Consider the following 25,435-nt stretch of genomic DNA (forward strand, 5'->3'; position numbering starts at 1 on the left):
AAGCAAATTCTAGCTCAACATAAGGAAAAACTCCCTAACAAGAGCAGCCCCAAAATAGAATTGTCTTTGATTTATCTGTCATTGAGGGACTTTAAGTAAAGTCCAAGAGACCATTTCTCAGGGAGACTTTAGATGTTTGGGTAAAGACTGGATGAGGCTGTTTCTGGGTATCTATGAACCCGGGTCCCCAGACTTCCTACTAATTCCAAAGCTGTTTTCACTGCGTGAATCAAATATATAATCATGGGAATCTTTTTAAAGTGGTCACATGAGACTGCTAGCTCTTCTCCAACTTTGCCTTATCTTGTTCTGCCACCAAACATTTTCAGAAGCTATTCTCCTACTCCTCAAAAACATTGCTTCCACAACCATAACTGCAGGCAGGGAAACAGCGAAGTAGGCAACAGCTGCTGCTTATCAAGGGTATGCGGCTCTCTCCTACTCTCATCCTTTCCCTCCCCCCCTCCTCCTCTCCTGCCCCCTCTCCAAACCTCCGGCTTTCTCTTCCTCCCTTCTTCCTTCCCTCGATCTCTGCCTCTTTCTGTGTCGGTCTCTCTCCCCTCTCCTACCTCCCCCCCCCCAACTCAGTCTCTGTTGCCTCTCTCCCTTCCTCCCTCCACCCCTACCCTGGAGACTGCAAGTAAAATCAGAGAGAATTAAAACTTCAGGAATGCTATTCTAATCTAACCCATTATACCCTGATTGCCAAGAGTATTATCCTAGAGGGGTAGAGAGGGCATGAGGCCAAGAGACCTTTTATAATAAAACAGCAATGCTCTTAGGGAGGTGGGATTGTTGCTAGATGACTTTCACTATGGGCCTCTGTGCTCCTGGGTGTTGTTCCTACCCCTGAGGATGTCTTTTGTTGATTCCTAGCTAGGAGTTCTTTGAGGTCTTAGATAGAGGGTATATCAAAGGCTTGAAATAATGACTATTCTTGACAATGGCTTCTGAACCCCACTCCTGTGTCACAGGGTACAGGATATTTCCATCCACTCTTGCCTCTGAAACTGTGTGTAAGTCACTATACTTCCCTGGACCTCAGTTTCCCTTACCTGTAAAATTAGGAAGTTGGGTTAGATATGGTCTCTGAGGTTCCTTTCAGCTCTAAATCCTATACTTTTATGAGCATCTCAATCTACTAAAACATTTCTCTTCCTTCAAGACCCAGTTCAGGTCCCCTTCCCTTATAAAGCCATCACTAATCCCCTACCCTCGCCTCAGTGAGACATGATTCTTCCTTTCCAAATATACCATGCTTCCTTATATGTAGATTAAAATTAAAATCCAAAATACTCCAAGTATTATATTTAATAAGATTTATTAATAATACCTTGAAGCAAAAAGGAAAATAAAAGGCTAGAGAAGCAAAGGGAGCTCACCCAGCCTCACAAGAGGGAGGAGTGAAGGAAGGGAAAAGGAATCTTGGGACAAGAAAAGAATTCTGGGAGATGGAGTCCAAGGGTTCAAGATTTTCTAATTACACACTCATTTGACCTCTCCCCTGCACAGATCCACCAAAATTTGGATTATTGCTATGTGCTTGCATGATATATCCCTATAGCTGATTTGTACCTCCAGCACCTAGGACAATACCTTACGCATAGTAGGCACTTACTAAATATTGATTAAAGGAATGAAGCTACTTAATCTAACATTACTACAGGTGAGATGCCTAGAAAAAATAAGTCATTTGGCCAAGGTCATGCAAAAGGTTATTAGCAGAAACCCCTCATTTCTAATGCAGCATGCTTTCCATTATAGTAGCATATCTTTAGATTTTAAAGTTTCCAGATAATTTCTAAAAGACATTCCTGAAGCATGTGGCACAGAGTCAAAATTAGTAAAGCAATACAATGATAATAACCTAGTTGGCTCCCACTCCCATGTCCCATTAGACTTTGAAGCTGTAAATCTCTTAATGCTGCATTACAGAAATGGCCACATATTTCCTAACTAGCAGCCATTGGCTCTAGGCCAACTGCTCCTCTATGGAATAAATGTCCAGACAGCTTCACTGAGGGATTAACATAGCACCTGGCACACAGTAAGTGGTTAATAAATGCTTGTTGACTTGGACTAAACAGGCTTTTGGAATTATTATATAGCTCTTTCTCTCTGTCCCAGTTCTAATCATTTTCTGGATTCATCTGCCCGCTTGCCCATATTCAAAACATCCTTTTACTCTTTCTTCCTCATCACCTCTCAAAATTACTTACCAAACGCTGTCAATTCTCTTTCCACAACATTTCTTACATACACCCCCACTTCTCTATTCCCACTGCTTTCATCCTAATATGAACCCTCATTTCCATACCGTGGACTGTTCCAATAGCCTCTAAACAGGTCTTCTTGGCTCTAATTTCTCTTCTTACCCATTCTTTATATTACTCTATCAGAATAATCTTTTTTTAACCCTTACCTTCTGTCTTAGAATTAATACTGTGTGTTGGTTCCAAGGCAGAAAAGCAGTAAAGGTTAGGCAATGGGGGTTAAGTGACTTGCCCAGAGTGTCACATAGCTAGGAAGTGTCTGAGGGCAGATGTAAACCCAGAACCTCCCATCTCTAGGCCTGGCTCTCAATCCACTGAGCCACCAAGCTGCCCCCTAGAATAATATTTCTCATATATAGATCTGGTCATGAGAGTTTTCTGCTCAAAAAAGTCTTCAGGACCTCTCCATTGTCTACCAAATAACATTCAAAGTCCTTGGTTTAGCATTCATTCTACAAACAAGAGTCACTCTATTTTTCCTTCCTTATCTGTATGCTATGCTCCAGTCAAGGGGCAGCCAGATATCTCAGTGGATAGAGTGCCTAACCTGGAGTCAGGAAGACTTATCTTCATGAGTTCAAATCTGACCTCAGATACTTACTGAGGGAACAGCATAAGAAGATTAGGGGCTTCCATTTGTGAAATTTAAATTAATATCCAATAACTACAAGTATCATATTTTACAAGGTTTATTGATAATCAGTTTAAGTAGAAAGAAAATAAACTAAAAGAAATAGAAGTTCAAACCTAATTATCTAACAAAAAATAAACCCACATATGTAGGTTCTCCTGCCTGGCATAAAGCCAGCTTTCCCAGCCACAATCAGGGGAAAACAACAAGAGATAGGGCTACATCAAAATATATACTCCCTATGTATGGACATAGGTAAACACACAAATAGGCTGCTGGGATTTAGAGTCCTGGGGAGCAGATTCTAATTATACACATTCCAGCAAGGCTGTGGAATGCCCAATGCACCCCAGTTTGCAAGATCTCTGGGAAATCATAGCTTAGATATTGCCAGATATGTAGCCTGCTCTAGCATGAGAAAAACAAATATCGTATGTCCAGCCAAGAAAATAATAACAAATACATAATAATAATAATAATAATAATAATAATAATAATAATAATAAAAGAGTTCTGTGGGAAGAACATACAATATTGGGTCATACATTGCCATGTTAAATTGACATATTACCTGTGATTTATTATCCTATAGAAAACTCTGTTCAGAACCACTAAGGTAATCTACAGTGTTTCCATCTCGTAAATCATTACTAATCATTGTTCCTGCAAAAGGCTTATCTAATCTCTCAGTCTATGTCATTTTACCTATAAATTGTGCACCCCAAATCAATAAACTTTGTCACTGCCTGGCAAGAGGATGTCTGCATGTCTGATCTGTCAGTCTGGCAGTTCAGTTCTCCTGTAATCCCAGAACCATTTTTCTCATCTCAGTTCATTGATCCATGAATAATTCCTCAAGCCGAACTTGACAATTTACTAGTTATGTAACCCCAGGCAAGTAGCTTAACCTTTTGCCTTAATTTCCTCAAATGTAAAATGAACTAGAGAAGGAAATGGCAAACCACTTCAGAATCTTTGCAAAGAAAACCCCAAATAGAGTCATAAAGGGTTGGACACAACAGAAAAATCACTTGACAACAAATACTCCAGTTAAACTGGGGTATTCTCTCCCCAGACTGTGTTCTGGGTTTTCCTGCTCTTGTGCATTTGCTGATATTGTTTTCTCTGTCTGGGATAGCCTCACCCTCCCTTTCCTACTTGTTGAAGTCCTACCCATCCTTTAAATCCCAACTCCGATACTGACTCCTCTGTGAAGGCTTCCTTGATCCCCTCTGTTGGGAATAACTTTGACATGGTCTTTTTGTGGTACAGTATTTGTCATATATCACTGGGAAAATCTATATTTCATCTCCTTAGTAATTTGATAGCTGGTTCTGTGAGGACAAACAACCCTATCTTAACTAAATTCAGTACCTCCCCTAGTATAGTGATTTGTGCTCAAGAGGTAAGTGATAGTTATTTATTGAACTGTATTGAAAGTTTGGGAAGACTTTGAAAGGACCACCAATCATTGATAGTACACGAGCCATAGTTAGGCTTGACTAGCATTTGAGAGAAAACAAGCATGGGCTTCACAGACTCTTAGGAAGACACAAGAGAGACTGAGATAGGTCTGGGATCCTGGCTAATTGAGGCTTTCATGGTTCTAATGGAATAGCCCCATTTTTGAGCATCCTTGGAATTTGCTTGATTCCAGCATGGAACACAGTCAGTCAAAAAGCATTTTTTTTTATCCCTTACCTTCTGTCTTAGAATTGATACTAAGTGTCAGTTCCAAAGCAGAAGATCTGCAAGGGCTAAGCAATTGGAGTTAAATAACTTGCCCAAGGTCATACAGCTAGGAAGTTTATGAGATCACATTTGAACCCAGGACCTCCTATCAACAAGTATTCATTATCTCCTCTACACCAGTCACTGTAGTAAGTACTGGGGATACAAAGAGAGACAGAAAGTCCCTGTCCTTAAATAGCTCAGTCTAATAAGAGAACAACAAGAAAAAAGGTCTATGAGAGCTGAGACGGGATAAAAATCATAATAATGTGCTTTTTTTTATAAATTAAGGGCTATGACTATTGGTCTGTTTCCCAAAGAGATAATAAAAAAGGGGAAAGGACCTACTTGTACAAAGATATTTATAGCAGCTCTTTTTGTTGGGGCAAAGAGTTGGAAATTGAAGGTATATTCAACAATTGGGGAATGGCTAAACAAATTGTAGAACATATCAGTGATAGAATACTATTGAGCCATAAGAAATGATAAGCAAGGTGATTTCTGAAAAAGCTGGAAATATCTACAGGAACTGATGCAGAGTGAAATAAGTCAAAAAGGGAAAACATTGCACACAGTAATAGCAATATTGCATGATGATCAGCTGTGAAAACCTGGCTACTCTCAGCAATGGCAATGATCTAGAACAATGAACAATATGGAAGTATGTTTTGCATGATAATAAAAATAAATTTTTTAAATCAACCTTCTCATTATTTCTTATGTTGCAATAGTATTCCATCACAATCATATGCCACAACATATTTAACCATTCTGAAATTGGTGGGCAAACCCTATTTCTAGTTCTTTTCCATCACAAAGAAAGCTACTATAAATATTTTAGGACATATAGGCTGTTTTCCTTTTTCCCTGTTTCCTTGGGAAATAGACCTAATAGTGGTATTGCTGGGAAATAGTTTTTTAACTCTATGGGCATAATTCTAGATTGCTCTCCAAAATGGTGGGATCAGTTCACAGTTCCACCAGCAATGTATTAGTGTCCCCACTTTTCCACATCCCCTCCAACACTTACCATTTCCCCTTTCACCATTTTAGCCAATCTGATAGATGTGAGATGATATCTCAGAGTTTTATTATGCATTTCTTTAATCAATAATGATTTAGAGCATTTTTAATCTGACTATATACACCTTTGATTTCTTAATCCACAAGCTGTCCATATCCTTGGACCATTTATTAAGATTCGATTAAAGCCTGTTGCTGATGACCAATTACAATGTACCATATGCAATCTCATCATTTACAACTTTGCCTTGGAGGTGGAAATTTTCAAGGTGGTGATTAATTCCTTGACCAACTGAACAGCATAAAGAGCAGTGCCCCAGTGCACAGATATGCCACCAGCACCGTGGCCATAGTTGTGAACTACAGGAAGTTGATGTCCATCCTTTACTAATACCTCTCTCTGTAGTCGCACTCCTGGCCGGCATGGCCGCAAGCCCACCTTCTCTTTGATATCCCAGGCTCTTTGAAGAGATGGTTCAAGAGCTAAACACCTGGAAAGAATTTCTCTGCTATTTTGTGGATCTGGAGACAGGTTCCAGTCATCTTTCTGTCTTGTTCCACCTAGTGTTACATTGAAGGTTCCTGGGTAAATATAGGTCAGTCCATCCCCATCTCTGATAAAATGATTCATCCAGGGTGCTTGAACTTTCAGGACTTGGCCTCTCACAGGGAAAATCTTCAAGTCACCTACTAACTCTCTGCTTCCGAGACCTGAACAATTGACAACAACATCATAGGCACCATATAGCTCCCACAGGTCTTCTACTTTTCTGGTGTGAACCTGGCCTCCACTTCCTCTTAACCTTGGAAGAAGAATGATAAGATAAGGCGTAATGGTCACTAGTGTCCTATACAGCACAGAGTAAAAAAGTTAACATCCTTAAGGATAGGAAGTTATTCTCCCTTTTTCTTTGGCTCCCCATCACCTGTCACAGTGTTGACTCTTCTTACCCCCTAAAAGCCTTACCTTCTGTCTTAGTATCAATTCTGAGAAAGAAGAGTGGCAAGGGCTTTGCAATTGGGGTGAAATGGCTTGCCCAACAAACCAATAGCTAGGAAGTGTGTCTGTGGCCACATTTGAACCCAGGTCCCTTCCAACTCCAGTTCTGGCACACTATCCACTGTAACCTAGATGCCCCTATAGTGTTGGCTATTAATAAATGTTTGGTTGCTTGAGGAATAAACAAAGAAGGCAATAAATTAAAGAGATGTTTCATAGAATCATAGGAACAAGAATTTTAGAGTTGAAAGAGACCTCAGAAGCCACTCTAGACCCAAATGATACATAAAAAGAATCATTACTATAAAATATGCAAGAGGAGGTTGTCCAATCTCAGCTTGAAGACCTCTAAGGACTGGGAACTCATCACCTCTTGAAACAGCACCTTGTGACAGTTCTAACTCTTAGGAAGCCACTTTCTTTTAACCCTTATCTTCCATCTTAGAATCAATACTACATATTGGTTCTAAGGCAGAAGAATAGTAAGGGCTAGGCAATAGGGGTTAAGTGACTTGCCCAGGATACCTAGCTAGGAAATGTCTGAGACCCAGGACCTCCTATCTTTAGGCCTGGTCCTCAATGCTCAATGCACCTAGCTCCCTTGGAGCTTTATTTTAATATCAAGTCTCAGTTGGTAACTGCAATTTCCACCCTTTGCCATGCCCTCCAAGCCCAACAAAACAAGACTCATTGTTCTTCAGATTCAAGAAGAATAATTTAAGCACAAAATTCTAACTATATCCTAAAGTTGAGCAAAAATGGCTATCCATCTAGATCATTCAAAGATGAGGAAACTAAGTACCCTGAGTCTTTTTATGCTCTATTCAGTTTCAGGACTATTTTAGATGCTAAATAAATACAAAACTAATTTGATGCCCTCAATACAAAATTTGTAGTTTCACTTGGGCAGCTAGGTGGCATAATAGATCAGAGTTCAAGTCTGAACACAGATACTTACTAGATGTATGACCCTAGGCAAGTCACTTAACCCTGTTTGCTTCAGTTTCCTCATCTATAAAATGATCTGGAGAAGGAAATAGCAAACCAGTCCAGAATCTCTGCCCAAAAAAAAAAACCCAATGGGGTCACAAAGAATTGGACACAATTGAAGAATGACTGAACAATAAAAATGGTATCCCAAATAATATTTAATTATAATAGTTCCTTGTGCCTTCTGCCTTGTTCTCTTGTACTTTTTTTATTGTTTCATTTGTAAATGCTTTATCTCCCCGATTCAGTTGTAACTTTCCTGAAATCAGAAGAGCAATGCCATATTTCTCTTTGAATTCACCAGAGTCTGTTACAGTTAAAAGAGTGGTTGCCATAAACTGTGACCGCAAAAACATGGTTTCAAGACAGTGTCTTGAGTTAAATCGAAAAATAAGGTGGTTGCCATGGGAAAAATTCCCAAATATGAAATATTCAAGTCAGCTGGGTTTTATGGAGATTTTAATTAATACAAATAAGGAATCAAGGAAAGGGAGAGAGTAAAAGGAAATAATGTATGAGGGGCCTAGGCCATTTTGGCCTAGGCCTGAGCCTTAAGAGAGACCAGTCAGCCTTTAATCCACTCACCAAAAGATTTGTCCCAAGCAAGATTCTAGTGTTCAGAGAGACCCTCCAATTTAGCTCCTCAGCTCCACTAACTTTAGCCACTGAGCCCTCCAATTCAGCTTTGGCAAGCTGAACTAAATTCAGAGGCCTTTCTGACCTCCTTTTAAAGAAAATTTTCCCCTATGTCACCTCCCCTAAGTTTTCACATCTACCAATCATAGTAGACGTTTTCCAAAGGACTGACCATTCTTAATTCACACCTTCTTTAGTTCTCAACTTCTCTGGGTAGACTAAAACCTCACATCTCTTTTGTTAATCTTGTCCCTTGCAAGTTTGCAAGTTGCCTGACATTTTAGTGATTAATTTGACCTTCAAAGGTACTTAGCACCTTTTTGTATTAGATCTAAAAATAGACTTAGCTTAAGGGCTTTTGCCTCACTATAAGTATGAGTTAAGTACTTTTCATTGTTCAGTCAGGAGTTTGCAACTTTATCTTTCCCTAAAGTATGCTTAAGTATGGGTGGAGTAATGTTAGAGTTCTCACATTCCTGATCAAGTACCTTCATTGTTTAAAATGGAGAATGTTCTTAACCAAATGTTCTAAGGTAGAGTCTGAGAAATTTTAACATTCACAAGTCTGAGAAATTTTAAGATTCACAAGTCCCTGGAATAGTGCTCTGTTCAGAAGAAGTACTCAGTAAATATTTGCCAAATGCAGGATTCTAGACTGGTAATGATTTGGAAAGAGAATGAATTATCAAGATAGAAGGCAAATGGAGGCTCATTTGGACAATCTAGTTTCCCAAATCATAGACCATATATATCATTCAAGTTAATTAGCAGGACAAATTGGACATACTGGAGCTAGGACAACCCAGCTCTCCTAGAAATATACTGTAATTAAAATCCTTTCAGACCCACCATACTGTAAACCTCAAAATTTCTCAGACTTATGAATGTTAGGGGTTTCCCCCATTGGGGAATCTTCTACTTTAAAAAATTCCCTAGCAGATAGTGAGAATTCTACTTGAATGTGAGGGCTCCTTGCCTTGGGAATATCCCTACTCCACCCTACTTAGGACTGCTTTAGGACAGAGAGCTCCTTGAGAACAATGAAAAGTGCTTTGACCCATGCTTATGGAAAGGACAGGAAGTTCTTTGAGTCATGACTATTTTAGAATTGATACAATGGGATACTAAGTACCTATAAAGGTGGGGCAACTTGTAAACTACTTAAACCTAAAAGAGTGATAACTTATTCAGAGGTTTTTTCTTAATGCAATTTGTCAACACAGCAGCATGTTTTTTCTGACTTACTAAAGAGATTAAAACTACTCAGCTGTGAATTCAAAATGGGCGGTCCTTTAGAAACATCTACAGTGATTGGTAGATGTAAGGACTTAGGGGAGGTGACATAGGAGATTTTGCCCTTAAAAATAAGAGCTCAGAGAAGAGCTGGAAGCTGATTCTGAGGGAGCTCATTTTGAGAAGACTCATTCTGAGGATCTCGATTTCTGACTCTCATTCTGAAGGAGAGCTCCTTGAGGAGCTCCTCTGAGGGGCTCTGTCCCTCTGGGGTAGGAGCTCTGGAGGCTCTTGAGAGAGGCCTTTTGAAACAATCTCTGGCTGTAAGACTCTTTGAGGAAGGACGCTGGCCTGGTGTCATTAGAATTCCTTACTTAGACAGATCTTATGGTGAGTTATAAAAAACTGACTGATTTCTCTTTTAAGACTCAGGTCTAGGCCATATTGGCTTGAGGCCCTTCATACTTATTCCCTTCTTACTCTCTCTCTCTTTCTTTGATTACTCATTGTATTGTTAATTAAAATCTCTATAAAACCTAATTGACTTGGGTATTTGAATAATTGGGAATATTTCCCTGGCGACCACCTTATATTTGATTTTAAAACCAAGACACTATAGTGAAACATATTTCTGCGGTCAAATTTACTCGCCCTCTCTTATATCTATCACAATTTATATCTTCCACTATTTTAATCACTACAGTTTAAGACCTCAACCATTTTAAATCTCACAATACCCAATTAAATGGTGTCTAAATCGTTCTAATAAGTTCAAATATACATCCTCAGTCCTTCTGAGCAGGAACCTACTTACTGTATCACAAGCTTAATGTGCTACCACACTTCTGACTTTAATAAATAAGGAAAGAATACACTTAAACACAAAAACAGGAATCATATGTCTTCCAAAAGTATATACAACTAACCACTTTATTAAAAAGGGCAAATCTCTTTTTATGTTTGCTCAGTATGTATAAACCCACTTTTCTAATTGCTACTAATTTTTTATGATCATATCCTAACTCCAGATAGAGGTCAAACCCCTTGTTATAATGCCACCACAAGAGAGGGGAGTAAGGAATCATGTTTCTTACCTCTTTGTAGCCCTTGCACTTAACACAGAGCCTGTATAGAATACGTTCATATTCATCTAGATAGCACAGAACTGGATCTGAAGTCAGGAAGACCTGAGTTCAAATTTTGCCCCAGACCTTTCTGGTTTTATGATTTGGGGCAGGTCACCTAACTTCTGCCTCAGATTCCTTAATTGTGAAATGGGGATAATAATAGTATCTACCTCCCAGAGTTGTTCCATGAATCAAATAAGATATTTGTATAGCATTTAGCACAGTATCTGGCACATACTATATAAATGCTATAATAATATGTATATAGTAAATATGTACAAAATATATGAGATAATGATATTATTGTATTGATGATGTAGGTGGCAATGGGTCAGGGCTGGCACTCTACTGGGAAAGTAGATCACATGTATCAAGTCTCTATCTTGTTATCTCTGGATATTTGTATCTGTCTCTCTGCTCCTCTCTCCATCTCTCTCTTCCCCTACCCCAGCTACTATATGACATAGTGGAAAGAGGGCTTGATGAAATACAGATCCTACCTCTGTCACTTACTACCTGTGTGACCTTGAGAGGGTCACATCATCTTTCTAGGTCATATTTTCCTCATCTGAAAATATGAGAGAATTGGTTTAAATAACCCATAAGTTCCCTTCAAGCTCTAGATTTCTAGATCCTACCATTGAGAAAGCATAATTCCCATCTCCCAAAAACCACTCAAGAGTACAGGATGATGGGGCATGGTTTTTGGTTTTTTGGGTTTTTTTTGGAACTGGCCAGTGCTAAAGTTTGTTTTGCTTGACTATTCATATTTGTTACAACAGTTTGGGTTTTCTTTTTTTTTTCACCAATGCAGCAGGGTGGGAGGTAGAAAATACAGATTTTTGTTAACTGAAAAAAACTAAAATTTAATTTAAAAGAAGAAATGCTATGCAGGGAAAGAAGACAAGAAAAAAAGGTAAAGCAGGTATTTGTTGGCTCAGTGGATTGAGAGACAGGCCTAGAGATGGAAGGTTCTGGCCTCAGACACTTCCTAGCTGTGTGACTCTGGGCAGGTCACTTAATGCACCCTGCCTAACCCTTACTGTTCTTCTGCCTTGGAACCAATATGTAGTATTGATTCTAAGATGAAAGGTAAAGGTTTTGAGAGAGAGAGAGAGAGAGAGAGAGAGAGAGAGAGAGAGAGAGAGAGAGAGAAAGAGAGAACAGGTCAGGCAGAGACAGAGAGAGTGTGTGTTCCTCTAGGGCTCTCAGAAGTTCTGAGGCCAACTATATCCATGAACAGGACACTAGGAAAGGAATAAAGAGGGGAAATGATCAACTGAAAGTCTGCTTCTAACTGAGTAGCCAATAGGACTCTAAAACAGACCAGATTTTCCCTAACCCCAACCTTCAGGCTAGAAAGTTAAACCCATATATTTAAGTGGAGGGCTGGAAGAGTCCCACTCGACTAGGCATTGGCCATCTCCTTAATGTCCCTCCACAAGAAGAAGGGGCTGGAAGCCTACCAGAAGTATGCATGTGGATCACAGCCTCTTGCTCCAATACCTCAGTGTGGTGGGTTATGGCTAAGCCAATACATCATACAAGGGAGGAAGCACATGATGGGGCAGGGTGAAAGCTAGGATTTCAAACCCAGTGGCTAGAGTTCTAGACCTGAAGTCAGGAAAACTTAAGTTGAAATCCCACCTCAAACACTTACCAGCTATGTAACTGTGGATAAGTCACTTATCCTCTCTTAGGTTTGATTTCCTCATCTGTAAAATGAAAGAAGGGGAAGAACAGATAACTTCTAAGATCTCTTCCAGCTCTAACTCTATGATCCTATGACAATGTGAAGAGAATTTTTTTAACTCTGCCTTTGTATCAGTAAGACAGAATTGCTGCAAGGGATAGGTAATTAGGGTTCCATATTTGAACCCAGGTTCTCCCACCTCCAGGCCTGGTGCTCTATCCACTGTACTACCTAGTTTTGTGAATAGGATTTCAAAGGGAAATTTCAAGGCTGCAGAGCAAATATAATTACAAGCCAGTGGGAACTGGGTACTACTGATGGGCAGTAGTCTTCTACTATGTAAGCAGCTAGAGCAGAGGTCAGCAAAATATAGTCCAAGTTGGTATGAACATGAACTAAGAATAGTTTTTACATTTTAAATACAATAAAACTTTATTTTAAAATATAAAAAAATCATTCTTAGCTCTGTAACCCCTAAAGTCAGAGCATAAAGGTTTTTTTTGTTTCATGAATAATTGGAGACTTTATAATATCGATGTGGACTTTAGCATTCTCCTGTTCTTAGAAAAGCAACCCACTGGTGCAATTTTCCCACCTCTTCAGACCCAGAGGTTCTCCCACACTATGTAGGCCCTTACTAGACACTACTGTGAACTGTCTCCATGGGGAAATGAAAAACAAGGGAAACCCAACACTAAACCTGAAACATATCTATTAACATGTGTCTGACTCTCCATGACCCCAGTTAGAATTTTCTTGCAAAGATACTGAAGCAGTTTACCATTTCTTTTCCCAGCTCATTTGACAGATAAGGAAACTGAGGCAAACATGGTTAAGGGACTTGCCCAGAGTCACACAGCTAGTAAGTGTCTGGGGCCAGATTTGAACTCAGTAAGATGAATTGTCCTCACTCCATTAACAAGATATCATTATGCCATGTGCAGCAACTGTATCCTTTGAGGCTAAATAAATTGCCCTGCTTTTGTCAATCAATCTTTTGTACTATCCTAATACCTGGGTTTGGGATGCCTTCTCACACCTTTTAGCACATTCCATTTCCTCATTTGTAAATGCCTAGATCATCTCTCTTGCCCTTTCCAGCTCTAAAATGCAACGATTCCATGTTGAACTATTTCTGCTACTAAATAATAATCATCATTACTTTAGCCATAAACAAATATCATCAATAGCAATTTTGTTCTAAGGAGGGATGCAAATTTATTCCATGATAAGCTTTCAAGGTGAAATTTCATTAATAAGCCAGATTGAAATTATATGTCTGGTTTACAGGAAATCAAGGAAAGAATTAGGCAGATACTAGAAGCTTTGCATCCTTACAGGATTAAGAACATGCTAAGCTCTTTCAAGTTGAAAAATATAAGTACTAAAGACAAGGTTTAAAGCAACAATCATTTCTGAGGGAAAGAATATTACAAGACTGGATTACTTAATACTGTGAGAAATGGTTTGAAGTTTTAAAGCCTTGACTGAGAGGAATAAACTTGTAGCTTTTGCTACAACCTTTAACTATGACTAATTCCAAAAGACAAAATAAAAGTGGGTGTTTGCAAAGGCAAATGAGCTTTGTAAAGTTATTTTTTCTTATATGAGCACAGAAGAAAAAAATTAGAGGTGGCTTACAGATTGCTGCAGCTTCATATTCGTTAGGAGATAGTAAGGTGAAAAAAGTTGTGCTTTTTTAAAAGTTATTTTTAAGTGAGTTTTTTTAAAAGATACTTGTAATATATAAACACAGACACATATATCGTGCTTGCTACATGGGGTTTGGAGAAGAACTTTCGGAAGAGTACTTGGATTTTTTGTGTTTTAGATGAGAGCTGTGATTTTCCTGGCATGGGAACTCCTGGTGAGGAACTTCTACCTATAGTCAACAAGATTGGTCAACAAAATGCGTCTACTGTATATCAGTCACTGTACTAAGTATTGAGAATACAGGGAAAGGCAAAAACCTCCCTCAAGGAGTTCACACTCTGATCAAAAAGATAACATGGCTCTTCCTCCACCCCTGGGCCCCCCAAAAATGTACCAGGTGGCTAAGTATCTCAGTGGATAGAGAGCCAGGAGGTCTTGAGTTCAAATTTAACCTGAGATACTTCCTAGCTATGTGGTCCTGGGCAAGCCATTTAACTCCATTTGCCTAGCCTTTATCACCCTTCCACCTTGGAACTGATAATGGAATTAATTCTAAAGGCAGAATTTAAGGATTTTTTTTAAGTACCTACAGGGTACACAGGCAGCTAGGTGGAACAGTAGATAGAGAGCTGGACCTGGAGTGAGGAATACCTGAATTCCAATCCTGCCTCAGACCCTAGCTATGTGACCCTGGGCAAATCACTTGACCCTGTTTTTCTCATCTTTAAAGTAGCTGTAGAAGGAATGGTTTAGCTATTCTTAGTAATACAATGATCCAAGACGATTAATTGCAAAGGACTAGTGATGAAAAATTCCATCAGCCTCTAGAGAAAGAACTGATGCAGACTGAATGTGGACCAAAACATGATGTATTTCACTTTCTTCATGGGGGGGGGGAGGGGAGGTATGTGTGAAAGGGTTGAGTTCTCTTCCACAAAATGACAAATATGGAAAAATATTTTGTATGATTTGTATGATATAAAGTCTATCAGATTGCCTAGCATCTCAGGGAGGGGAAAGATAGGGGAAGAGAATTTGCAACTCAACATTTTTTAATGTTAAAAATTGTTTCTACGTGTAATTATGGGACAATAAAATGTTTTAAAAGCTTGGCTCTGTCCTTTATTATGTATGATCCCCAAGTAAGTTAGCAAATCTTGTTGAGCCTCAGTTTGTTTTCTCACCAGTAAAATGAGAGAATTAGACTCAAAGATCTCTGAGGTCTTCTCCAGTGGTCCTATGGTCACCTCCACAAGGTTTTTAGGAGAGAAGGAATCCCTATCCATATCCAGGATGATTCAGATATTTTGCTAGAGGAAAGGGAAGGGTCTAGATAATCTCCAAAGCTGCCTCCCACCCCCATGATTCTGCAGGAACTTCCTATAAGGCGCAAGGAAAAAGGCAAGAGGAAAGCCAACTGGTCATGATCCTCAGGCTATTACATAAATGGTTAAAACAGTGACTGCTATCTTCCTGGGAAAAACAAATGTCTTTAGTTTTACTGAACTCTAAAGCCTTGATTTGTGGGGGAAAAATAAATTCTCCAAAAGTTGACATTACTTTTAAGGGGGTGACACTTACATTGCTACTATTGTCTGATAGCCTGTTGGGTGAAGTTAACATTTTTGACTTTTAGAACACTACAGACTGAAAGCTAACATTGTATGAAAGAAGGGTAGGAGGGAACCAACTAATTACTGAAGCTGTAGAATAACCCACGAGTGTGTGTGTGTGTGTGTGTGTGTATGTGTGTGTGTGTGTGTGTGTGTGTGTGTGTGTAGCTTATCATCTGGGCCAGCTCTATGCATAGGCAGAGTGGGTGGCTGCCTACCCCTTGAGGGGTGCCTTGAGTCCCCATCTGCCTACACTTATCTCTTGCCAGCCTGTCATGGCATGCCCCTTCTTCTCACCTAGCATGAAATTCCTTCTCCTCTGAATTAAGTTAAAAGTCAAAGCTCTTTCACCCCCTGAAAGCCATCGATGGGACAGCCTAGGAAAGAACGGGGAAGAAAGTCCTTCTCCATTAATGCAGTAGCCCACAGGTTAATTTCTCTGATAACCAGCTATCATCTGAAAGATGTCCTAAAGCTTTAGCTTCATTTGGGGATGGTAAGACCCCCGGGGACCCCAACTTTGGGGGTGGGGAAGAGGAATGGAGGCTGTCAACACCTGATGTGACAGATAATAAAAGATAATAGGGGCAGATAGGTAGCACAGTACATAGGCTCAGGAGGACCTGGGTTCTAATCTGATCTCACATACTTCCTACCTTGGGCAAGTCACTTAATCCTGATTGCCTAGTACTTGCCATTCTTCTGTCTTAGAACTGATACCAAGACAGAAGATAAGGACTTCTAAAAAAGATAATAACTAATATTTATGTGATACTTTAAGGATACAAAGTACTTTTACACATATTTACACACTTTTACACATATTATGTCATTTCTTCCTCACAACACCCCTGCTTGCAAAATGTACCCATTTTGTAGCTTGCCTAAGATCAAAAAGCTTGTCAGTGACTAGACAGGTTAAACTCTTGGCTTTCTGATTTCAGGTTCAGTAGTCTAGGTGCAAAGTTAAGTGCAGGCTACTGAAAACACTGATGAGTTTTGCAAAAACAAAAACAAACAAAAATAATAATAATAAAGGCATAGTATGCCCAAAGGGCACTAAAAGACTGTCTGTCCTTTGATCCAGCCATAGCACTGCTGGGCTTGTACCCCAAAGAGATAAGGTAAAAGACTTGTATAAGAATATTCATAGCTCCGCTCTTCGTGGTGGCAAAAAAAATGGAAAATGAGGGGATGCCCTTCAATTGGGGAATGGCTGAACAAATTGTGGTATATGTTGGTGATGGAATACTATTGTGCTCAAAGGAATAATAAAGGGGAGGAATTCCATGGAGACTGGAACAACCTCCAGGAAGTGATGCAGAGTGAGAGGAGCAGAACCAGGAGAACATTATACAGAGACTGATACACTGTTGTATAATCGAATGTAATGGACTTCTCTATGAGTAGCAATGCAATGATACAGAACAATTCCGAGGGGCATATGAGAAAAACTACTATCCACATTCAGAAGAAGAACTGTGGGAGTAGAAACACAGAAGAAAACAACTCCTTGATTACATGGGTTGAGAGGATATGATTAGGCATGTAGATCCTAAATGAACATCCTAATGCAAACATCAATAATATGGAAATAGTTCTTGATCAATGACACATGTAAAACCCAGTGGAATTGTGCATCAGCTACAGGAGGGGGCTAAGGGGAAGGGAGGGAAAGAACATGAATCTTGTAACCATGGGAAAATATTCTAAATTAACTAATTAAATAAAAATTTAAAATTAAATAAAAAATTAAAAGGGCATAGTAGAAAGACCTCTAGCTCTGGTGTTAGAGGAAGCAGGTTCAAATTCAACCTCCTGTACTTGCTACCTGTGACCTAGAGCAAATCATTGTTTTAAATCTTATCTTTCAATCTTAGAATCAATCCAAGGAAGAAAAATGGCTAGGGCTAGGGAAAAAGGGGTGGTGGGGGAAAGTCCTCTTCCATTAATGTAGTGGCACAGGTTAAATTATTTAGATAGCCAGGTGTCATCTGAAAGATGTTCTGAAGGCCTAAAAGAAATGGGATGTAGAACAAGTAAGTTTTCTTGATGGAAGGTTTAGAAAGGCAATGGGAAAGTGACTAGCCAGGATCACACAGCTAGGAAGTGCCTGAGGTCAGATTTGAACCCAGGACCTCCCATCTCTAGGCTTAGCTCTCAATCAGCTGAGCCACTCAGCTGCTCCCATAGAGCAAATCATTTAAACTCCTTGGACCTGAGTTTACATGTCTATAAAGGAGGGTTTGGGGGGGAGGGTTGGACTAGATTGGCCCTGAGGTCTCTTCTAGCTTGAGCTCCAGGATCCTCTGATCTCTGAAGAATCTCAAGACATTCCAAATTCTAGCATAGGAATGGCCACAAATTCTTTTGCAGAAAAGGCAATAGGAAGTAACTTTTGGGAGAACCCACCTTTTCTCTAGCCACGGCAGATAGGAGAGGCTTTCACATTTCATGGTCGTAAAAGCTTGGCCAAATACATGCTGCGGAAATTTCTTCAGTTCCGCTTCAGTCATCTTTCGAAATCCCAGCACGGTATCAGCCCAGAAGGGCCTCTCTGGGGGGGGCATGCTTCTATATATCTGCCAGCTAAAAGTGAAAGGATACAGGAAGCTCTTCAGATTTCATGGAACACACATACTCCACAACATCCTCAACAATAACAACAATGCTAGCTTACATTTAGAGAGCCCTTTAAAGTTGGCAAGGTGTTTTCCATATGTTATCTCCCTTGCTGTCATTTAATAAGCTCCCTGCTGTTCATCTTTGCATCTCTCTTTCTATTGAGCCCAGCAGTGCCTTTTATAAACACACAATAAATATTTGTTGAGTGAGCAAACAAATGAGGTGTGGCTAGAAAGACAGGAGAGAAGATTTTTCTAGTGGAGTTTATAAACTGGCTCTGAAGGTATTTGCCCAAGCAGAGTCTTAAAAGATGTTTTGACCAATGCAGCAGGTCAGAATCGGGATGTAGCCCTCCAATGTGACTATCAAGAGGCAATCATAATAAATCAAGAAACATATATAGAGGCAGTTAGGTAGCAGAATGGATAGAGCACCAGCCTGGAGTTAGGAGGACCTGAGTTCAAACTTGACCTCAGACAAGTACTAGCTGTGTGATCCTGGGCAAGTCATTTAATTCCAATTGGCTAGCCCTTGCTACTCTTATGTCTTAGAATTGATACTAAGATGGAAGGAAGGAAGGAAGGAAGGAAGGAAGGAAGGAAGGAAGGAAGAAAGGAAGGAAGGAAGGAAGGAAGGAAGGAAGGAAGGAAGGAAGGAAGGAAGGAAGGAAGGAAGGAAGGAAGGAAGGAAGGAAGGAAGGAAGGAAGGAAGGAAGGAAGGAAGGAAGGAAGGAAGGAAGGAAGGAAGGAAGGAAGGAAGGAAGGAAGGAAGGAAGGAAGGAAGGAAGGAAGGAAGGAAGAAGAGGAGGAGAGGAGGAGAGGAGGAGAGGGGAAGGAATGGAAGAGAAGGAAAGGGGGAAGGAAGAAAGAAATTACTAAACACAACCTACTAGGTTATATGCCAAGCACTGTGATTTGGTCCTGGAAATTCAAAGGCAAAAATAAATTAATCTCTGCCTGTAGGGAGCTTATTTTGAAGCTTTCAGCTTTATATTTACATGAATATTATCTCTTTTACAAAGCACCAAGGCACAATCCCCACAAAACACAGCAGGACAAGTTAAAGAAAATAAGCTGTTATTTTGGTGAAGGTAAGGGCAGTAGGGTGGCACAGTTAGAGTCCTAGGTCTGTGGTCAGGAAGACACCTTTTCCTAAGTTAAAATCTGACCTTCAGACACTTATGTGTCTGTGTGATCTTGGGCAAATCACTTAGCTCTATTTGCCTCAGTTTCCTCATCTGTTACATGAGCTAGAGAAGAAAATGGCAAACTACACCAGAATCTTTGGCAAGAAAACCCCAAATGGGGTCATGAAAAGTCAGGCATGACTGAAAAAGACTGAACAACGCATTCCTGACCAATGATTCCCCCAAAGAAATACAAAAGCATTTTTGGGTCAAGGAACTTCAGAGACTATTGTCTTTGAAGCAGCTAAATATTGTCTTTGTATCTCTTACATTTCATGCAAGAAGAGGTCACTTTTCAAAGGTTTCTAATTCCCCTGGCTCCTTACACAGTATATGGCACATATTCGCAAGTATTTAACATTTTTAAAGGACCTCCTTATTTGTTCTCTTACCCAGATACCAGCTGAATGCCAGCTTCTACAGCTTCTGATGAATTAGCAATTGCAAACAATCTGTCAAAGGTCTCTTGAAACCATTGCTTCTGCAGGTGAACTGGTGTATCTATCATTATGGCATAAGAGAAAAGAGAAGCAGATGGGAAAATCCAGTTTTTGAAAAAAGCTACTCCGTGAGGATCAAAAAAATAAATTAAGAAATGTTTTGGCAGGGATGGGAAGCTAGGTGGCTCATTGGATAGATAGCCAGGTCTGGAGACAGCTTTCAAATGCATACGAAGTATTGATTCTAAGATGGAAGGTAAGAGTTTAAAAGAGGAAGGGGAAAAGAATCATGTTCTCTAATCATTTCTCTCTCATTTAAGAAGATTCAATGGCTCCCTGTTACCTCTTAGATAAAATATAAATTCTGTTTTGCATTTAAAGCCCCTCACACTATGACAACAGCTTATGTCTTTAGACTTAATGCTAGGTATTAGGTGAACTGGACATGCCCAGATAAGCCTGGATTCGAAGAGAATATCCTATCCATATAAGGCAGAGGGTAGAATGCCAAAGTCAGTAGGGAAAAAGGTGAAAATTGTATGTTGGCAGAACATGTGATTTTCCCACCCCAACTCCCATTTCAGAGAAGCAAGACCTCTTCCCACATTTTTTATTAGCATTTCTTTCCTCCTGTTATTTGTAAGAGCCCAAGTGTCCATGGCTAAAACTGGAGAGGCCGTGAAAAAACATTGGCTTAGCCTGATCCCTTCCCTGAGCCAAACTGTCAATTGTTGATGCTTTATGCTTTCTTAGTATTTAGGGGGGAGGGGGCCTTCGTTCTGGGTAAACCATTCACTCCCCATTAGACTTTGGGCTTGTTCCTGAGTTCTGATCCCAATCTCTCCCTCTGGATTAATTGCCTCTGGGATTTATAGCTTTGGGTTTCCCATCAAAAACTTCTTTTTGGATTGGGTCCTTTTTTCTCCCGCATAGCAGATGAAATAAATGAAAAGGAAGAGAAATAAACATTTAATAAGTGCCTACTATATGCTAGGAGGTAGAAGTGGGGGGAGGAGCAAGGAATGGGAAGAGGTAAGTTGAAAATGTGCATGGTGAAGATCAGTACCAAGAGGAGTGGTTTAGCTCTTCCCACTGCTTATCTCTGGCACCACGTGTCCTTAAATGCCACAGTCACCATCAACATGCCACACTTGGGTAGAAAACCAAGAAAGGCTCACCTATCTTCAACAGCAGAATTCTAACAAACATTTTCAATCTGACAGTGCTGATTGGATAACTTACTTACCTGGATAAGCATGAGGCATGAGCATTCCAGCGGCTACATCACTAGTGGTGTCAGGTGTAAATTTATCTGAAATAACATCAATGGAGTATTGTGGGATGGATTCAGAAATGCAGACAGCTGTGGAGAGCCCAACCACTCCTGCACCAATAACTGCAACCCTGGTCGTATCCATTGGCTCTGTGAGGGTGGGAGAAAGAGAATTCTAGAATACTATTTGGAGACACTTTCCAGTCTTCTAATAGAAACTGTGGTTCTGAAATATTTTGATTTTGCGATGAAATGAGCATATTAATTACATCTAGCACAACATGATATAACAAACATATTAAATGCCAACAGAGTTGCTTCTGACCAATGGACTCCCAACTGGATCACATTTCATTTAAGATTAAAAATTTAAAACATCATGCTCATTGTAAAATAGCTTCCATTCATTCTAGATCCATTTCTGATGAGATAGCTATAGGTAAAAAGCTAGAGCATGGATGATGGAGCCAGGATAGAATTCAGAGCCCGAAGAGGTATTAGGAAGGAAGGAAATGAGAATTTATTAAGTACTAACTATGTGTCAGGCACATTACAAATATTATCTTGTTTGCTTTTCACAACAGCCCTGGGAGTGGGTACTGTTACTCTCCCCATTTCAGCAATTGAGGAAACTGAGGCAAAGATTAAGGGACTTACCCAAATACATAGCTAGTATCTGAGGTCAAATTTGAACTCAGATCTTCTGGAACCCAGACCCTGCGCTCTATTCACTGCACCACCTAGCTGCCTTCGAGATCTTGTAGTCCAGCAACTTCTATTAAACTCGTCATACCCAAGGCCTCTTGTACATGGAATTCCAACCTGAGGTACTAAAAGATCATAGGAACTCTGAAAATAAGAGGCCATATCTGAAAATCAGGGCCATTTGGAAGGTCACACAAGAACAATGCCATCCCAGACATCTTTCCATCAGATTAAACTAAATCTGATGGTGATGATTCACATACTTGAAAATCCATATTGTCCTTGGGACCCTTCCGAGACAGGAATTAATTAATTCATCAGTACAAATATGGAGGAACAACTGGTATGTGCTCAGATCCGTGAGATAGGCTTTTAAAGATTAAGTTTGTAGCAACGTAACTCTTATCTTGATACTATTTAAGGCCACCACAGCAAACCTGTAAACTTGATGGTTACAAAGTGTTCTCATAATAATTCTGTGAGGTAAGAAATCCATCATTAATTTACATTTTATCATTGGTTGTTCTTGTTCTTCCTCCCTTTTTTAACCACCGAATAGACTAGCCCAGATATATATAATGTGATTATTGAGGGGAACCTAAAAAGTCCACCTGCCCTCAAAATGTCTTCCCTGTAACAAAGTGAAAAGAGCTTTAGACTTGATTCAATTACTCAACAATCATTTATTATCAATTATTAAATACCTACAGTGTATCAGAGAGGTGACTAGGCGGTACAGTGAATAGAGTGCCAGACCTGGAGTCAGGAAGATTTATCTACTTGAGTTCAAATCCAGCTTTAGTTTCTTCCTAGCTATATGACTCTAGGCAAGTCACTTAACCCTGATTGCCTCAATTTCCTCATCTGTCAAATGAGCTGGAGAAGGAAATGGCAAACCACTCCAGTAACTTCCCCGAGAAAGCCCTAATAGGGTTACAAGGGTCGAATATGACTGAAACAGCTAAACAATAAGATGGACCAGATACTGCACTAAGTGCTAGAGATCTAAGGGCAAAAATGAAACAATTCTTGTCCTCAAAAAGCTTATATTCTACAAGGATTGACAGCATGCACTTATACAAGTAAATAGAGAAAACTAGAACATGAATACAAGGTAGTTTGAATTCTGGCCTGGCCACATCCTACCTGTGTGAGTCAAGGCAAGTTACTTGCTTCTCATTTAGCAAATGTAAAATAATGCTACCTTACAGGACTACTTTTTAAGGAAAATACTTTATAAATATGAAAGCTACCTAATTGTGAACTATTACTGTTATTTGAAATTTCACTTAAGTCTTTTTTCGGTTGTGCCCAACTCTTCATGACCCCACTGGGAGCTTTCTGGCAAAGATACCATGAGGTTTGCCATCTCCTTCTCAGGCTCATTTTACAGATGATGAAACTGAGGAATGCAGTGTTAACTGACTTACCCAGGGTCACACAGCTATAAGTATCTGAGGCTGGATCTGACTCGGGTCCTCCTGCCTCCAAGTCCCTGCATTCTACCCACTGTGCTACCACCTGCCCCAAAGCTTTGCCAAGAGTGCCAGAAATGCTCTAATAATATCTTAGAATTCAAAGAACATTTGTATTTTTATCATTATTAATTCTTTAAAGAGAATTTAATCTTCAGACTGTCTGGGTATATGGGACAATTAACTCATAGGGAATGAAGACACAATAATAAGCTTCCATGAGGGCAGAGGTAAGGAATGGGCCAGGGCACAATTTTAAATTAGAGGGGAGTGGTACTCTCTCCTGAGTCAGTGGACAATAGGAAGAACAGTTAGACAACCTGAGTTCAAATGCTGCCTAAAACATCTACAACTTGCAGGCACTTAGAGGGCCTTGGGAAAATCACAGAACCTCTATGGGTTTAAGTTTCCTCTTATGTAAAATGAAAGGATTGGGTTCAATGACTTCTGAGGTTCTAGATCTATGGTGCTATGAGGTGCTGATAGATGCTGGGGAGAAGAGAAGATCTAGCCAAGACGTAGGAAAGTAACAAAGACAAGTTTTGCCCTTCACAGTTTTTCTGTTGGGGGTCAGCCCTGCCCACCTATAACCTCATCATCTTCAAAGGGATCAGGAGGTGGCTATAGAATATCTAGCATGTGATGGTGAAATAGAGAAGCCAAGCAGCAGCACTCTGTAATGGAGAAAGCCATTTGGATTTGGAGACCAAAGAACAGCGGGTTCAGATTCCAGCTCTTCCTCCTTAGACAATTCACTTAACCTCTGTAGCTCTCAGTTTCTGCATATTTAAAACAAGAGGTTGGTCTAGATCTGGGGTTTTTAACCTTTGGGGAGTCATGGACTCCTCTGGAAGTCTAGTTTTGTTAAGCCCTCCTCAGAATAATGTTTTTAAATTAATAAAATAGAATTTGTTGTTCGGTTGTTTTTTCAGTCATGTTGGACTCTTTGTGACCCCATTTGGGAGTTGGGGGCAAGAGATAAGATTCCCAGGGGAGTATCCACATAACAGAACTCTCTGTACCTTTGTAAACACAACAGGTGGCATGGTTATTTTTGTTATTGCCATTTCCTTCACCAGCCCATTTTACAGATGAGGAAACTGAGGCAAGCAGGATTAAGTGACTTGCCCAGGGGCACAGCTAGTAAGTTTTTCTGAATCGAGACTTTCTGGACTCTAGGTCCTACACCACCTACTGGCCCCTTAAATAAAATACATAGGATTTTTAAAAGAAACCAAACACGGGAATATAGATGTCAAAATATTTTAAAGAAATAAGTTCATTAACATGGAAATAGGCTTTGAGTGATAATACTCCTAAAACCCAGTAAAAGTGCTTGTCAATTACGGGAGAGGGGAAGGAAGAGGGGAGAGAGACAACATGAATCTGTAACCTTGGAAAACATGTAGATTTGTTACTGGAATAAAATAAAGAACATTTTAAAAGAAAGAAAAATAAATAATTTTAAAATTTTATAAAAAATAACAAGTTCATGGACCCCAGGTTAATCTCTAAGGAAACTTCATCTCTTGGATCCCGTTTTAAGAAACAGGAGAATGATGGTGACATATTAGGTAATATCACTTAAAAGCAGAGTAAGAAGGGGAGGGAGCTGCCGGCACAAATTCTAGCAGCACCCAAGATTTCCAGCTTGCAGGCCGCCTTGGAGGCACAAAGGACTCTGCGGAAACCTCCCATTTAGGCAATCCCACTTAGGTAGTAAAGTGAAGGGAAGAGTACCTGGATGGCACAGAACTGAGGCGTCTGCTTGGGAATCCACCGAACACTTGCAACCAAAACACTTGTTTTTCCCACAGGAACTGGGGCGCAGAGCAGAGAGGGGTGGGGCCAAAAGTAAGGCTGCTTTCCATTGGTCACGTACCGACGACACCCCCCCCCTCACTTCACTCCCCATTGACCAGTGCCCAGTTCTTCCCCCCTCGCCCCAGGGACTCTCTAGGCGGTTTACACAATAAATTGGTCAAAAAAAGCCAGATTTACAAAAACGGTTTTGCCCCTTTCCCTACTCTCTTTCCAACCCTCCCTTACGACACCCAGGGTTTAGCTGTTTCCTGGAAGTGACCCAGAGAACACAGGCTGGAAGACACAATTCTTAGACCCTTCCTTG

At 40.0% G+C, this 25,435-nt stretch overlaps 1 protein-coding gene across 4 annotated transcripts in view; it reads right to left on the bottom strand.

Moving 5' to 3' along the window:
- The window catches only part of DDO (D-aspartate oxidase), an 80,421-nt gene extending 55,275 nt beyond the window's left edge, over window positions 1–25,146 (bottom strand). The window contains exons 1-6 of one of the 4 annotated variants that reach the window (XR_001628429.2): window positions 25,048–25,146; window positions 21,101–21,277; window positions 19,807–19,915; window positions 18,016–18,192; window positions 12,305–12,359; window positions 6,334–6,461 (exon numbers count right to left, since the gene is read on the bottom strand). Coding sequence is in view for 3 of the 4 variants with exons in the window: in XM_001379018.4 (XP_001379055.2) it covers window positions 5,894–6,461; window positions 18,016–18,192; window positions 19,807–19,915; window positions 21,101–21,272 (1,026 nt within the window). In the remaining variant the exon portion in view is untranslated. Of the gene's footprint in view, window positions 1–1,304; window positions 6,462–12,304; window positions 12,360–18,015; window positions 18,193–19,806; window positions 19,916–21,100; window positions 21,278–25,047 lie in introns of those variants that run through there. The other 3 variants (XM_001379018.4, XM_016431248.2, XM_056818669.1) reach the window with 3 other exon arrangements.
- Between the last annotated feature and the right edge of the window lie 289 nt (window positions 25,147–25,435).

This window comes from Monodelphis domestica, chromosome 2 (assembly GCF_027887165.1).
Source record: "Monodelphis domestica isolate mMonDom1 chromosome 2, mMonDom1.pri, whole genome shotgun sequence".
Taxonomy (NCBI): Eukaryota; Metazoa; Chordata; class Mammalia; order Didelphimorphia; family Didelphidae; genus Monodelphis; species Monodelphis domestica.